The sequence below is a fragment of the Heloderma suspectum genome, chromosome 7 (assembly GCF_057233095.1).
Source record: "Heloderma suspectum isolate Gila_16-S chromosome 7, 16-S_ref, whole genome shotgun sequence".
In the NCBI taxonomy this organism is placed as follows: domain Eukaryota; kingdom Metazoa; phylum Chordata; class Lepidosauria; order Squamata; family Helodermatidae; genus Heloderma; species Heloderma suspectum.
In genome coordinates, this window is record NC_139464.1 from 125,723,606 (window position 1) to 125,738,168 (window position 14,563).

Sequence of the window (14,563 nt, forward strand, 5' to 3'; positions counted from 1 at the left end):
TCAGCTCCTCAGAGCTATTTATAATATTGTCTGAAGTCAAACAGACACTTCTGTCTTAAACAAAGATCATAATCACACTGTTTTCTGCATTGGGGTGACTGCAATAACTTCACTTGGAACTACACTGGTGAAAATAAAGTCAGAGAAGGGCCAGAGACTGTATATGTAAGCATGCTTAACTGCATCTGTTTGCAGAGGGCAAGTAGTGCCAAAAAAAGTGTCAAAAAATGAAGGTACTTTTTGTCACTGTAAAAAAAGAAGACAAGAAATAAACAGTTCCTGACACCATGCCTGCAATTCTGTGCTACCTGCCTGTACTCTTCCTTTGTTACTACATACAGCTATTCCAAGCGTGGAGAGGGCCATGTTGAACCGAGAAATCATATGACCCTCTGGACACTGTCTACTGGCCATAGGATTGCTCTCTTAATTTCTTGTGGGGTATTAGTTAAAGTGTCAGTGGTGTGAATGCATAAGATGGTTAAGCCATCTGTAAAAACTGAACGCTGCTATAGCCAAGCTGTGAAATGCTTATCAGATTATACATTCAATGAAACATTTAAGGCAGGTGAAAAACAGTTGGGGGCAAATTGTTGGGAGCAACAATATCAACCAAAAGGCCACCTTTATGTCAGCTCCAGGCAAACTAATCAACCCGGCCAAGGGTGGGAAACTTGGGCCCTCCACAGCGCCTATCATCCCTGACCTTGAAAAACATATTGTTAAGGTCCAATGTGAGTATTTTCATTTCCTACTGTCTGATCAGGATATTTTTATTTTCTGACCAGCTAGGACTAGAAATGTGAAGGCCTGGGAAAAAATGGGAAAATTAGGGGGAGGATTTTCCCCCTTTTTTTCCAAGGACTATTTTTGTTTTTTTGTTTTTTTCTGAAAAATTGGAAACATTGAACAGCTTTAGATTATGAAATATTTTCTTTTAGAATTTAAGACAAAGTATTTATATATTGTTACCCAGTCTTTACTTCTCCTAAGATGTTTTCTAAAAAATATGTAATAAGAACACTTTTATAGAAAGACTAGAGATGTAAAATGTCTGGAAATAATGAAGCCATGGGGAAAAATGTTTTTAATCCTCTCTGTAAGATTCCCAGCATAGTTATTTCTTTCATTTCTTTTAAAATTATTCATCTAAAGTATATTTTACTGATAGACATTTATGCTCAGTTTCCCAACAAGTGAGTAGAGTCACCATTGCACATTCTTGACAATAAATGTACATGATTCTTGACAGTTTGGGTTTTGTTCCATAGAGGCCTGTGTTTCTGATGTACTAGCCATCATTTAATGTAGTTCCAATCTGTTCAGACAATACTTACAAATTTACTGAGTTTACTTTTAAAAGTTTTAAAATATGATAATTTTATGAGCAAACCAAGTTACACATAAAATAACTTTAGGAACAGAAAGGCTGCTCTGTGTTCCTAAAGCACCCCCCACACACACTTGGTGCCCCCTGGATGTTTTGAACTACAGTGCTCAGCATTTCTGACCATTGGCCATGCTGCCTGAGGCTGATGGAAGTTGAAGACCACAATGTCTGGAGAGCACCAGGTTGGGGAAGGCTGTCTTAAAGCAAGAATGTAACTTTAGATCTGTAAAGACCACTAAAAAAAAAAAAAAAGTATTGCTTATTTTTCCATCCCCCCCCCATTTCCTTTTTTTTTCTGAAACCCCACAGAAATAAAAATGGGTTTTTTCCCCCATGGTCTCAAACTTTCCAGAAATCTGACATCTCTAGCTAGTACTAAGTTATTATGCCCTATTGAAATGTTCTGACATGAAGTTTCCTTTCATTTGCAGTGCATTAAATGATCTAAACCTGAGATGTATGGTTTATGATATGGTGAAGCTTTGGACATTTTGTATTTTATGCATTCTAGGTTTCTGTGTTGAAGCCAAAAATCAGACTATTTCAAAATGTCAAATATTACCTCTTGTAGCAGTCAAAGTGTTGTAGGCAATGTTTCAGATTTTTCCATCAAGTACTGATAAGAGTATAACTATTTATTTAATATGTTTTGAAGGTATTTGATTTAAATGTATTCTTCCTCCCTTTCCATTGCCAAAACGCACCAAGGAGAGTGTAAAGGTTTGACTTGTTTTTACGTATATCAGTGTTTCACAAGTGCTTCCTACCATATCTGTATGTGTATGAACTGGGAACTGAATAGTGTCTTGATGTGTATTTTTTGTGGTTTGATTATCTATGAGTGCTCTAGGATTAAATTTTCCCCACATTTTTAATTTGCTTTAGGAACATCCCAGACCAGAATATGAAACCAAATTACTACAGAAGAAATCAAGAACTGAAAAAAGCAAAATGATGAGTCAAGATGAGGTAGGACACCTGAATTTACCTTCTCTTTGACATCCTTTACTTTTCAACAGTCATTTTGTGTTTTTATTATGACTGCAAGATTTAATGTGTTTCGTTGCAGTTTATTCAACTAAAACTGTAATGTATTAATAATTTTTAATCAGTGAGACAATTTTTTTGTGGTAGGGCTAAGAGTTAAGTCATTTTTGTTATTTTGTTTTGGGGCAGCTACTTTGATTATGATTACCATTGGAAATGAAACAACAGCCTTCTAATGATGAGTTGTAGCATTTGTTAATTACGTTATAATTTATGTGATGCTTTTTTATTGAAAATGACTCATAATGTTGAATTTTTTTTGTAATATACACATTTATCAACATTTATTTCAAGGTAATTGAATAATCAGTTAAAAATGAAACAATTGATAACTAATGCAGAAATCCTATATACCGGGGGTGGGAAGCCACTGGGCTATGGGCCTCATTCGGTCTGCCAGGGTCGTCAGTCCAGACCACGGAGCCCCTCAGGTCATCACATCCCCTTCCTGACATCCCCAAGCTTGCCTGTGATTTGCAGTTTGATCATCCACACTTATCACCAACAGCGGGTTGCCCCATTTTGGCCTTTTTTGCATTTTACAAAGTATTTTACGTGTTCAGGGCTTTCCCTAGGACAATATGAAACGATATGAAAGAAGTACTGGATTTGGCCTGAGCGTGTTGTGCTTCCTGAGAGGGACCAGGACGTGGTTGAGGGCAACACCCGCTGCTTCTGGCTTGAGGAAAGAGAGGCCACTGCCTGAGAGAGCTCAGTGGAAAAGCTCTGCTAAATAAAACATAGGTTTGTTTGAAGGCAAAGTCTTATGTGAGTCTGTGGGCTGCAGTACACCAACTTAGAAACACGGTGGCACTGGTGACTGAATACCAGACAGAAGAAGAATAACAAACTGTGACTTTATCCCCCCCGCCCCCCCAAAAAAACGCAGGAAAGAAGGAGAGGCTGAAAATGGAGGGCCTGAAGCCACCAGGCACATTAAACTCGCAAGCTCGGAACTTAGCCCAGGCATGGAGAACCTGGAAAGAGGCGTTTCACCTGTATGTGGACACTGCAATGGCAGATAAAAAAGAGTCTGTGAAAATGGTACTGTTTCTGTCCTTGACTGGAGAAAGGGGGAGGGAAATAGGCGAGACACTGTGTGCAGCATTCCCCAGGCACAGTGCAGTTTGGCTGCAATAATAGGTTGTTTTGATGCCCACTGCAACCCAAGGAAGAATGAAACAGTGGGAAGATACAGCTTTTCCAAGAGGAGCCGAGCAGCAGGGAAAGGTACTGAGGAATTTTGCACCAGTTTAAAGATGTAAACAGCCAGTTGCAATTTTGAAGATATCAAAGACTGCTTAATAAGGGATCGGATAGTGTGTGGAATATGGCGGGACACACAAGTGGGAGAGAGATTGCTGAAGGAAGCAGACTTGACCTTAGAGAAAAGCTTGGAGATTTGCATGGCAGCTGACAGGATTAGAAGGAAGGGCAGACAGTGGAATCTGTCCGTATGGTACAGAGGAAAGAGAAGGAGAAACTGGATGTAAGGACAACAGTTAACACCATGCAGCAATGCAAGTACTGTGGTGGGAAACATGCAAGACAAAAAGAGAGTTATCCAGCTTATGAGTAGACATGCCACAACTGGGACAAACTTAACCACGTTGTATCCAAGTGTCTATCAAAACAGAAAAACGGCCAAAGCTAGAGTGCACACTGCAAATATGGAGAGTGGCAGTGACGGTGAAGACATTTTGCGGGTAACAAATCAAGTAGTGAACACACTGCAGGAAAAGCCAACAGGACAACATAAACAATAATATGCAACCATGTGCCTGGGGGATAAAGCATCACCATTTCAGTTAGACTTTGGTGTCAGTTGCAACATTATCCCCACCCACCTAGTGAACCCCAATATTCCATTGGAAGAGACTAATCAGCTTTTAAGAATGTATAATCACACTACATCAAAACCACTGGGAAAATGCAAACTCAAAATTTCTAACCCGACAAACAAGCAATACAGGCTAGAGTTTGTGGCTGTAGATAACCAGAGACCAGCACCACTGTTAGTCTTTAAGGTGGTCCAGGGCAGGCTAGGCATTTGCGCTGTAATGTCATCAGATTTGTACTGAAATGTCACTATATGTAAAATTGTCAATTATTTTGAAACCACAGAAACAAAATAATTTCTCTACTCCCTTAGAAAAGAGGAGATGGGGGGGGGGGATTTGAATAGGCAATCCCTACTTTATTATTACTCTTAAACTCACTTTACTTCTTTTAATAACATTGATTGTATAGTGTCTAACTTCATAGAATCATAGAATAGTAGGGTTGGAAGGGGCCTACAAGGCCATCGAGTCCAACCCCCTGCTCAGTGCAGGAATCCAAGTCAGAGCATCCCCGACAGATGACTATCCAGCCTCGTCTTGAAGGCCTCCAGTGTGGGAGAGCCCACCACCTCCCCAGGTAGTTGGTTCTATTGGTTACAACTTAGCATATAGAATTGTACAGACTGATATATTTATAAAGTCTACAAGTATACATGGCTTCCTGTGCATTCCTATAGATGCTTATTCAGATGTACAACCCATTGGAACGTACTCCCATATAAGTATGTATAGATTGCAGTCTTCACTTTTCTCGTTTTATTCAAAGAATAATGTTAGAGAAAGTGCTGCAAATTGCTGCATCATAATGCCTAGGCTTCTTTTTGCCAGTTGGGGAAATAGGGTGGAGAAATAAATTGGAAGTTGAAAATTGGTATCATCAAGGTGACTGCAGTAAATAAAGGAAGGCTTTATTATTTGGGCTTAGGACGTAGCCCTCTGCAGTAAATGAAGGCAGGTTTATTATCTGTGCTTAGCATGTAGAACTCAGTATTAGACTTCCTAATTTGCAGAAATTTACTCTGTAGACTGAATCAGCCCTGCTTTATGGAGGAAATTTGTGCAATTTGGGGGAAATTTGCACAAATCTCCCATTTGAGTGTGGCTCGATTTGTGCAAGTTTCCTGTTCGCACGGAGCAAGCAGCGATTGCAAATGTGAATGAGAACTGGGCATGAGACAAGCAGCGAGACAATGTTTTTTAGAATCCTGGTGACCTTGAAAATTGCTTGTTTGCCCATTGCTATCTGCAGCTTCCATTTCAATTAAAGCCCAGGGGAGATAACTCTCCCATGAGGTTTTTTTGGATCAGGAAGTAAGGACAGCCAAGGAAGCTGTAGACTGATGGAGAAATGTGTAATAGGAGGAAAAAACACACACACAGTATCCCCCAGTCACCTCACAGCTATAAAGTAAACTAGAAAAAAAAATCCAAAGAAATTCTAAAAAACTTCTAAAGTGCCCTAAGAATGAGGCAGAAAAATAGAATCCTCTTTTGTGGGGGAAGAAAACTTTTTGGAAATTGGAGGACAGATATAAGCACAGCCCTAGTAGGAGACGGTTCACAAGTTGGGAGATGGTGCAGACCAACAGGCCTGGCTAGTACCTGGCATTAAATCATTTTGTGTCCTAGAACATGTCACAGAATCCCCTGCAATGCGTAGATTTGTAGGGATTACTCAGCAGACAGGTTTTTGGGAAAAACTTGAAAGCGTGGAGTTTGTAAACCACTGCTATAATTAGAGTTGCCACCAAATTCCATCTTAAGATGAAAAAATAGCTGAATTTGGATGTTACTGCTTGAGCAAAGCATCTGATAAGCTTCAAGGGCAGCTATACATTTTGGAACTAGCAGAAGTTCTCAGTGTTTTTTTCCCACATCATCAGGTCATCACCAATATTCACCTGGCAAGCTTAAAGACAGGGCGAACAGGAGATGCCCTGCCACGTGAGGCAGGAGGATGCATGGCCGCCCTCTCCCTCCCCCTTCCTCTCCCCCACATCCTTGCCCCTCACTGTCAGTGCTTCACCCTCTCCAGGGCCACCTCACCCACAATGCCTTGCTCTGAGGAAGAACCCTCAGGCATTTGGGCCTGTCAGGCTCTCTTTCATTAGAAGCCAAAGCAGTTTCAATGATTTGTGAAATTTCTCACTGGAGGGTTTTGCACACCCCTACAAATATCATAATGCAGTTCATAGTGTAATAAACTAGGATGTCATAATGCTGTGTTTTATAACTGTTTTAGGGTAATGCTGTTCCATATTGTGGCAGAAATTAATATGGCTCTCCCACCACGTGAAAGTTTCCCCATAAAAGGCAAGGAAGCTGCAACTGAGCAAAGAGTGTGGACCATAATATTAGCTTTTCTATTGCCCAGACGGTCATGGCACATTAAAATGTACGCATTGTTATAACAGTCTTCATTAATATCAGTGGCTGTCATGCATGCATGAATCCTGGCAGGAGTTATGATGCAGATATGGATAAGCTTACTTTCTTCTACGAAGCGGATGCATTGTCCTTTTGATATTGTTGCCAAGGCAGGAAAGCCTATTTAACAATATCCATATTCATCAGAGATTCAGTTTATATCATGCTCATTCCCCCTGTTATGAAGGGATTTATAGAAAGGTTGCAGGTCAGGTTTATGCATTCCATTAACCTTTTGGGAGGACCTGCTTAGGTTAAAAAAAAAAAGTGTTTGGGCTTGTTCAGTGGTGTAGGCTCCCTTAGGAAAGCTAAAATAAGCAACTAATGAAGGGCGAGCAATTCCTAGTTCACCTGACAATTAGCTCAGTTGTTCATACCTTTCTTGGAGAATTCTTAGAAATGCTCAGTCTTTAAAATTAGTTTAATGAAATGTTGTCCAAGAAATCTCAGCATAACATAAAAAAGGAAGCAAAACAAAACAAATATAGCCATACTGGTCCATGGGAAAAAAAGAAATCTATGATCCACAGTTGGGTAATACCTTTATTGGACCAACCACATTCCACAAAAATGTACAGACTTTTAGTTCTCCAGAACTCTTAATCAGGGTAAAAGATACATAAGGTAGGTTGGGTGGGAGAAGAAAAAGAAAAGTCCAAAAATTTGGCTGGATGTTGTGACCATGAGGTCTGCAGTTTAGATAGACCCAGTCTCAAAATGGAGATCTGCAGACTGAATTAATTAGTCAGTGGTCGGTGTTTCAGGTATCAGGTTACGCCTAGCAATGCATTTTGGGAAGCAGTATCAATGGCTGATCTCCATTTTTGAAAACAGAAAGGCAAAACTCTGAGCTGGCTCTTGCCTTGGGTGAACTGCACAGGTTCATGAGGTAGCATAGAGCAGAAGTACAGAGAAACACGATAGTCCTTATATTAATGAAGTCAGAATTTAATTTTAGAGTTGTATCGTTCCTGTTCGCACATCTGTTTACAACCCTGAATGCGAATGTGAACAGGAATGCAATTCTTGGGAAATGTTTTTCAATTCTCTGAACTTCTGTTGGTGTTTAATAGTGTACCCTTGCTCAGGTGTGCATCCACCCACCCAATCTTCATTTTCACACTTTAGCCGATGGGGTTAATGCACATTTTTGATCAGGAAAAATGTGCATTTTAAAAAATGCATATTTTTTCATGAGGAAAAATCTGCACTTTTAAAAATGTACATTTTTCCAGATCAAAAGGCACCTTTTTCCCAATTGGAAAAAGAAAAGAAAAAAAAATGCTTGCATTTGGGAACGCTAGCAAGGCAAACCAGGCTTCAAGAAGGAATTTGGAGAACCCCAAGGAGCTCGAACATCACATATTTGCCCATCCCTAATTAATTTTAGATGGTGCACTAGGTAAGAAAGTCAATTGAGGCTAAATGGTGAGTATTACCTAGTGGTTGGATGGGATGGAACTCTTAGGAACCTGTGTCTTTTGCCCAAGACAAGAGGCAGATCAGCTATTAGGGGTGTCTTTGGTTTATATTTGATTTGGTTGAATTTTACATTTGTATTGCTCTTGTCTGCTGTGTTTTCTTATTGTTGATTTCATATTTTTAAATAGAAAAGCAGCCTAAAATATTATAAAATAATCAGTCGGTGGATCTGGCTTGTGGTTGATGGGCATTCCCATTCAGAGCACTCAGACCAGTTGGCTGAAGCATCCTTCACCTACCCCACAGGGTCTTTATACTGATAAATGATATATGACCTGTGAAGCGCTGGTAGTGCAGCGTTCCCAGATGACCGTGAGAGAGGGCTTCTCTGCCTGCGAATCAAGGCTGTATAATTGCTGACCCATGAAGCCAAGTGTAGTCATATACGCCGAATGGCAAAGATGCTTGACAACTCTGAGGCAGGAGCAAATATAGGCGGTTTATTGAGGCCCTGGTGGGCCATCATACATAGCTGATGGACCATGTCTGGCTTCATGGTACAGAAGCTGTTCTGTCATGGTGCAGGCCTGTTCTGTCAGAACTTGACTTAGGATATTCTAACCTAAAAACATCCAATATAAACCACAAAGAAGCTAACACTATGCTCAGGAAAACTTGCTTATTTAACATAGATTTTCACTTTAAATCCGAGCTGTTCATCCTGCTTACAATCTGAATTTTTACAGAATTCGTGATTCTTTAATTGGGACCAGTCAGAGTGGTAGACAGCAATGGTGTGGTGAGTTTTAAGAATTTGCAACAGCACCAAAGGGACAGGGAAGTGGACCTGTATAATAATTTTTAATTACAACATACTTAAATTGACATGGCTTCAGTGGTACAGTTTAGCCATGGACTGTTTCAAGAAAATGATGATGGAGTTGTCAGGCACAATGATGGTCATCTTCTCAATATAATTTTCAGAAGGGAAGAAAAGGAAGACACCTTCTTCTACGGCTGGAAGGTGGGTGGGAATTTTACTGGGGAGTTTCCCCTAGCGCAGCCAACTGTAGTGTACAGAAGGGAAACTGTGCTTTGAGTGCTGTCTTCGTCTTAGCGATTCCCCCGTCCTAATATCCAGTACTGGTTTATAGATAACCATATCTATAAGTTGAGTATCTTATAAGTTGAGGGTGAGTATCGGCTCTCCCATTCACGCTGCTGAGAAAGAGACCCCCCTCTTCTGCAGTGAAGCCCCTCTGCCAGCAGTCAAGGGAAATCAGCTGGAAACTGAGCCTGCATGTCCTGCTTGTCCCACCATGACCAGCTCAGAAGCTTCTATCTCACACCATTTTCTCTTATTTCTGCACACTGTTGCCTTTCTCGGCCTCAAATTAGTCTTTTTGCCAGCTGCAACCATTGATCACAAACCATCTCTTGACCCGTTAATGGCTGAGCTGGCCATGCTAGACACAGGAACATACAGCGTCAAGGTATAGAATCATGGGATAGTAGGGTTGGAAGGGGCCTTCAAGACCATCGAGTCCAACCCCCTGCTCAGTGCAGGAATCCATGTGTTGGCTCATGTATAACACAGGTAGTGTTATACGTGAGCCAGGTAACTGTAGAAACACGTGTTGCACTTGTAACCCGTTACCTGCCTCCCAGCACCTTAAGGTGATTTCCACTGAGGGAACAACAGCGAGCCACAGCCAGTCCTGGCCCCCAAATATATCTTTATAGTAAATGTGCTTGAAGACATTTGCTGCTATCACTCTTTACTAGGATGTCCCTGCACTAATAATTTTTCCCAGCGCTGAATCATTTGACTTCTCTTGGAAACCTTCAGATGTTCATCTCAGGAAGAACCTCCACATTTGTTCTGGGTTGTGTTTTAGGCAAAATCTGTTGACACCCTATGAATGTGTGGATAGTCTTAGAGAAACTTGGATGGCTTCCCTTGCAGTTCTTTGGATGTTTAACCTGAGGAAGAACCAAATCCACTTCAAATTTCATCTTTGGCAGAAATTCAGAGACATTTTAACATTGTGAACACTTTACTTGTTTACCTAAAGAACATTGTTTGAAGAAGGCCTCAGTGGGGACTGAGCACAGGATTCCCACATCTAGACCCAACAGTTTAGCCACTGCACCAAGCTAGTAATGGCAGATGGCGCGCGCGCACGCGCGCACACACACACACGCACACACCCCACGGGGCGGGGTAAGATCATTTCCTACAAACAAACAAAAAGCCTTTCGTATAGTACAGTGTGGTGCCTTTGTGCTCACGGTGGAAACTTGTCAACTGACGCATATGACATTTACCGTGGGTTGCTTTGTATGTTGACATAGCTCAGTTTTATAAAGCAGAGTTATATAGAATACATAATTTTCCCACTGGGGATTATGTTGCAGTTATTGCAGTATTTAATCTGTTGTAATGCCATTTCAGTGCATAACATATTTTGCTATCAAGGTAATGTTCTCCATGATGCTGTAAATATTTTATCTGTTGCATTGAAAGTGGAGGAAAGAGCTTGTCAAGGGAGGAGCAGATATAAAAGGTTGGTGTTGATTTATCACTGTAACAATGCCCTAAAGGTGCTAGTATTTCAAAAGGAAACTTTTGCTGAAGTTGAAGGGCTGAAACATTTATGGTGAATGCCCGAGGTGAAAGCAGCAGAACAAACAGAGAATAATTATAAATAATTACGTGCACCTGAAAAGAGATGATGACACGTTCTAAGGAACTGATGTTGAAAAGATTTCATAGAATCATAGAATAGTATACAATCATAGAATAGTAGGGTTGGAAGGGGCCTACAAGGCCATCGAGTCCAACCCCCTGCTCAATGCAGGAATCCAAGTCAGAGCATCCCTGACAAATGGCTGTCCAGCCTCGTCTTAAAGGCCTCCAGTGTGGGAGAGCCCACCACCTCCCCAGGTAATTGGTTCCATTGCCGTATTGCTCTGACACTCAGGAAGTTTTTCCTGATGTTCAGCCGGAATCTGGCTTCCTGTAACTTGAGCCCATTATTCCGTGTCCTGCACTCTGGGATGATCAAGAAGAGATCCTGGCCTTCTTCTCTGTGACAACCTTTCAAGTACTTGAAGAGTGCTATCATATCTCCCCTCAGTCTTCTCTTCTCAAGGCTAAACATGCCCAGTTCTTTCAGTCTCTCTTCATAGGGCTTTGTTTCCAGTCCCCTGATCATCTTTGTTGCCCTCCTTTGAACCCTCTCCAGCTTGTCTGCATCCTTCTTAAAGTGTGGTGCCCAGAACTGGACACAGTACTCCAGATGAGGCCTAACCAGTGCTGAGTAGAGGGGAACTAGTACTTCCCGGGATTTGGAAGCGATGCTTCTATGAATGCAGCCCAAAATAGCATTGGCCTTTTTTGCAGCCACATCACATTGTTGGCTCATATTCAGCTTGTGATCGACGACAATTCCAAGATCCTTCTCGCTCGTAGTGTGGTTGAGCCACGTATCCCCCATCTTGTAACTGTGCATTTGGTTTCTTTTTCCTAGGTGCAGAACTTGGCATTTGTCCCTATTAAATGCCATTCTGTTGTTTTCTGCCTAGCGCTCCAGTCTATCCAGATCACTTTGAATTTTGTTTCTGTCTTCCAAAGTATTAGCTATCCCTCCCAATTTTGTGTCATCTGCAAATTTGATCAGCATTCCCTGCACCTCCTCCTCCAGGTCATTAATACAAATGTTGAAGAGCACTGGGCCCAGGACTGAGCCCTGCGGTACCCCACTCGTTACCTCTCCCCAGCTTGAGAAGGTCCCATTGATAAGCACTCTTTGAGTCCGATTCTGTAGCCAACTGTGGATCCACCGGATCGTTGTTTCATCTAGCCCACTTCGAGCTAGTTTGCTCATCAGGATATCATGGGGCACTTTGTCGAAAGCTTTGCTGAAGTCGAGGTATATGATGTCTACAGCATTCCCACGGTCTACAAGGGAGGTGACTTGATCAAACAATGAGATCAGATTTGTCTGGCAGGACTTGTTCTTGACAAATCCATGTTGGCTTCGAGTAATCACGGCATTGTTGTCAAGGTGCTTCCAGATGGATTGCTTTATGATCTGCTCCAGAATTTTCCCAGGGATTGATGTCAGACTGACTGGTCTGTAGTTCCCAGGTTCCTCCTTTTTACCCTTTTTGAAGATAGGGACAACGTTAGCCCTCCTCCAGTCATCTGGCACTTCCCCGGTCCTCCATGATTTCTCAAAGAGAATAGACAGCGGTTCTGAGAGTTCTTCTGCCAGTTCCTTTATGACTCTAGGATGCAGTTCATCTGGCCCTGGAGATTTGAACTCAAATGAGAAGTATTTCACTGAATACTTCTCATTGTAATTGAGTGAGGGGTTTTTTTTTTTGTCCTTCTTTAAAAACAACAATTATTTGTTTATAAATATAAAGTCATAACACAGTTAACAGGGCATAAGAGTTAATATTCTTGCTATGTGGAATTCACCAGCACAAAAATTCATGGGTTGGCTTTAAAAGGATAGAAGGGCTGGATGCGCCCAATCTCATCTGATCTCGGAAGCTAAGCAGGGTCAGCCCTGGTTAGTACCTGGATGGGGGACCGCCTGGGAATCAGGCTTCCTGCACTGAGCAGGGGGTTGGACTCGATGGTCTTGGAGGCCCCTTCCAAGACTCTATGAAACTATAAATGACTGTTAGCTATGATACCTAAACAGAATGCCCGTTGTTGAGAAGTAGACTTCTGTATAGCATTTGTTGGAGCAAGCAACGGGGAGGGCTCTTTCCTTCCTGTGTGCTTGTGGGCATCCAGCTAGCCACTGTTGAAAACAGGATGTTGGCTGCATGAACCGTTGGTCTGATCAAGAGGGTTGCTGTTCTTACTGTCCTTAACATATCCTAATATTTTGCATTCCAATCTTTAATGAACACACCAATTTTCTGATCGTCTACCTTCCCACAGAACAGGGTTGTAAAACAAGGGATCAAAGCTGGCTGCTTGTCTCTCCTCGATTTGGTGCTGACATTTTCAATTGCTGTTCATTTTGCATGTATGGGGAAACTGCACAAAAAGAACAGCTGTCAAATGTGAAAGCCACACAAAAAATTCTCAAATTTACATAGATTTCCAAAATTGCACATTTTTTTTCCCATAGACCCATATGGTCTATGGGAAAATAGACCCATATGGTCCACACCCATAGTGTGGGTGATTTAAAAGTTGTGCATTTTGAGAAAGTTGTGCATTTTTCAAGCACAGTTATTCATAGAACTGTAGGGTTGGAAGGGGCCTACAAGACCATCAAGTCCAACCCCCTTGCAGGAATCCAAGTCAGAGCATCCCTGACAGATGGCTGTCAGCCTCGTCTTGAATGCCTCCAGTGTGGGAGAGCCCACCACCTCCTTAGGCAATTGGTTCCATTGTCGTATTGCTCTAACAGTCAGGAGGTTTTGCATGATGTTCAGCCAGAATCTGGCTTCCTGTAACTTGAGCCCATTATTCTGTGTCCTGCACTCTGGGATGACTGAGAAGAGATCCTGGCCTTCCTCTCTGTGAAAACCTTTCAAGCACTTGAACAGCACTATCCTATCTCCCCTCAGACTTCCTTTCTCAAGGCTACACATGCCCAGTTCTTTCCATCTCTCCTCACAGGGCTTTGTTTCCAGTCCCCTGATCATCTTCATTGCCCTCCTCTGAACCCTTTCCAGTTTGCCTGCATCCTTCTTAAAGTGTGGTGCCAGAACTGGACACAGTACTCCAGATGAGGCCTAACCAGTGCTGAGTAGAGGGGAACTAGTACTTCCCAGGATTTGGAAACTATACTTCTATTAATGCAGCCCAAAAGAGCATTTGCCTGTTTTGCAGCCACATCACATTGTTGGCTCATATTCAGCTTGTGATCTACAACAATTCCAAGATCCTTGTCGCTTGTAGTGTTGTTGAGCCACATATCCCCCATCTTGAAACTGTGCATTTGGTTTCTTTTTCCTAGGTGCAGAACTTGGCATTTATCCCTATTATATGTCATTCTGTTGTTTTCTGCCCAGCGCTCCAGCCTATCAAGATCACTTTGAATTCTGTTTCTGTCTTCCAGGGTATTAGCTATCCTGCCCAATTTTGTGTCATCTCATCTGCAGATTTGATAAGCATTCCCTGCACCTCCTCATCTTCATCCTTTGCTCAGCTAGGAAACAGGAAACATATTGTGAATGTGAATGCAAGTTCAGGAATTTGCCAACATTTTCACTCCCATTTGCGTTCGTGTTCGGGATTGTGAATGGGGCATTTTCAAATGATTTGTGAACTGAAACAAAATTCTCATACATCCCTTGTCTCTATAAGGCAAATTTCCGCGTGGGGTAATTGATGTATCTTGTATGTATTGCACATGCATATAAATGAGTGCACAGATGGCCATTTTATATGCTACAGAGG

General features: G+C 41.8%; 1 protein-coding gene across 1 annotated transcript in view; it reads left to right on the top strand.

Annotated features, from left to right (window-relative positions):
- The window catches only part of ANO2 (anoctamin 2), a 290,238-nt gene that overhangs the window by 145,059 nt on the left and 130,616 nt on the right, over nt 1-14,563 (top strand). The window contains exon 14 of the mRNA XM_084811922.1: nt 2,276-2,359. Within this exon, the coding sequence (XP_084668048.1) occupies nt 2,276-2,359 (84 nt within the window). The remainder of the gene's footprint in view (nt 1-2,275; nt 2,360-14,563) is intronic.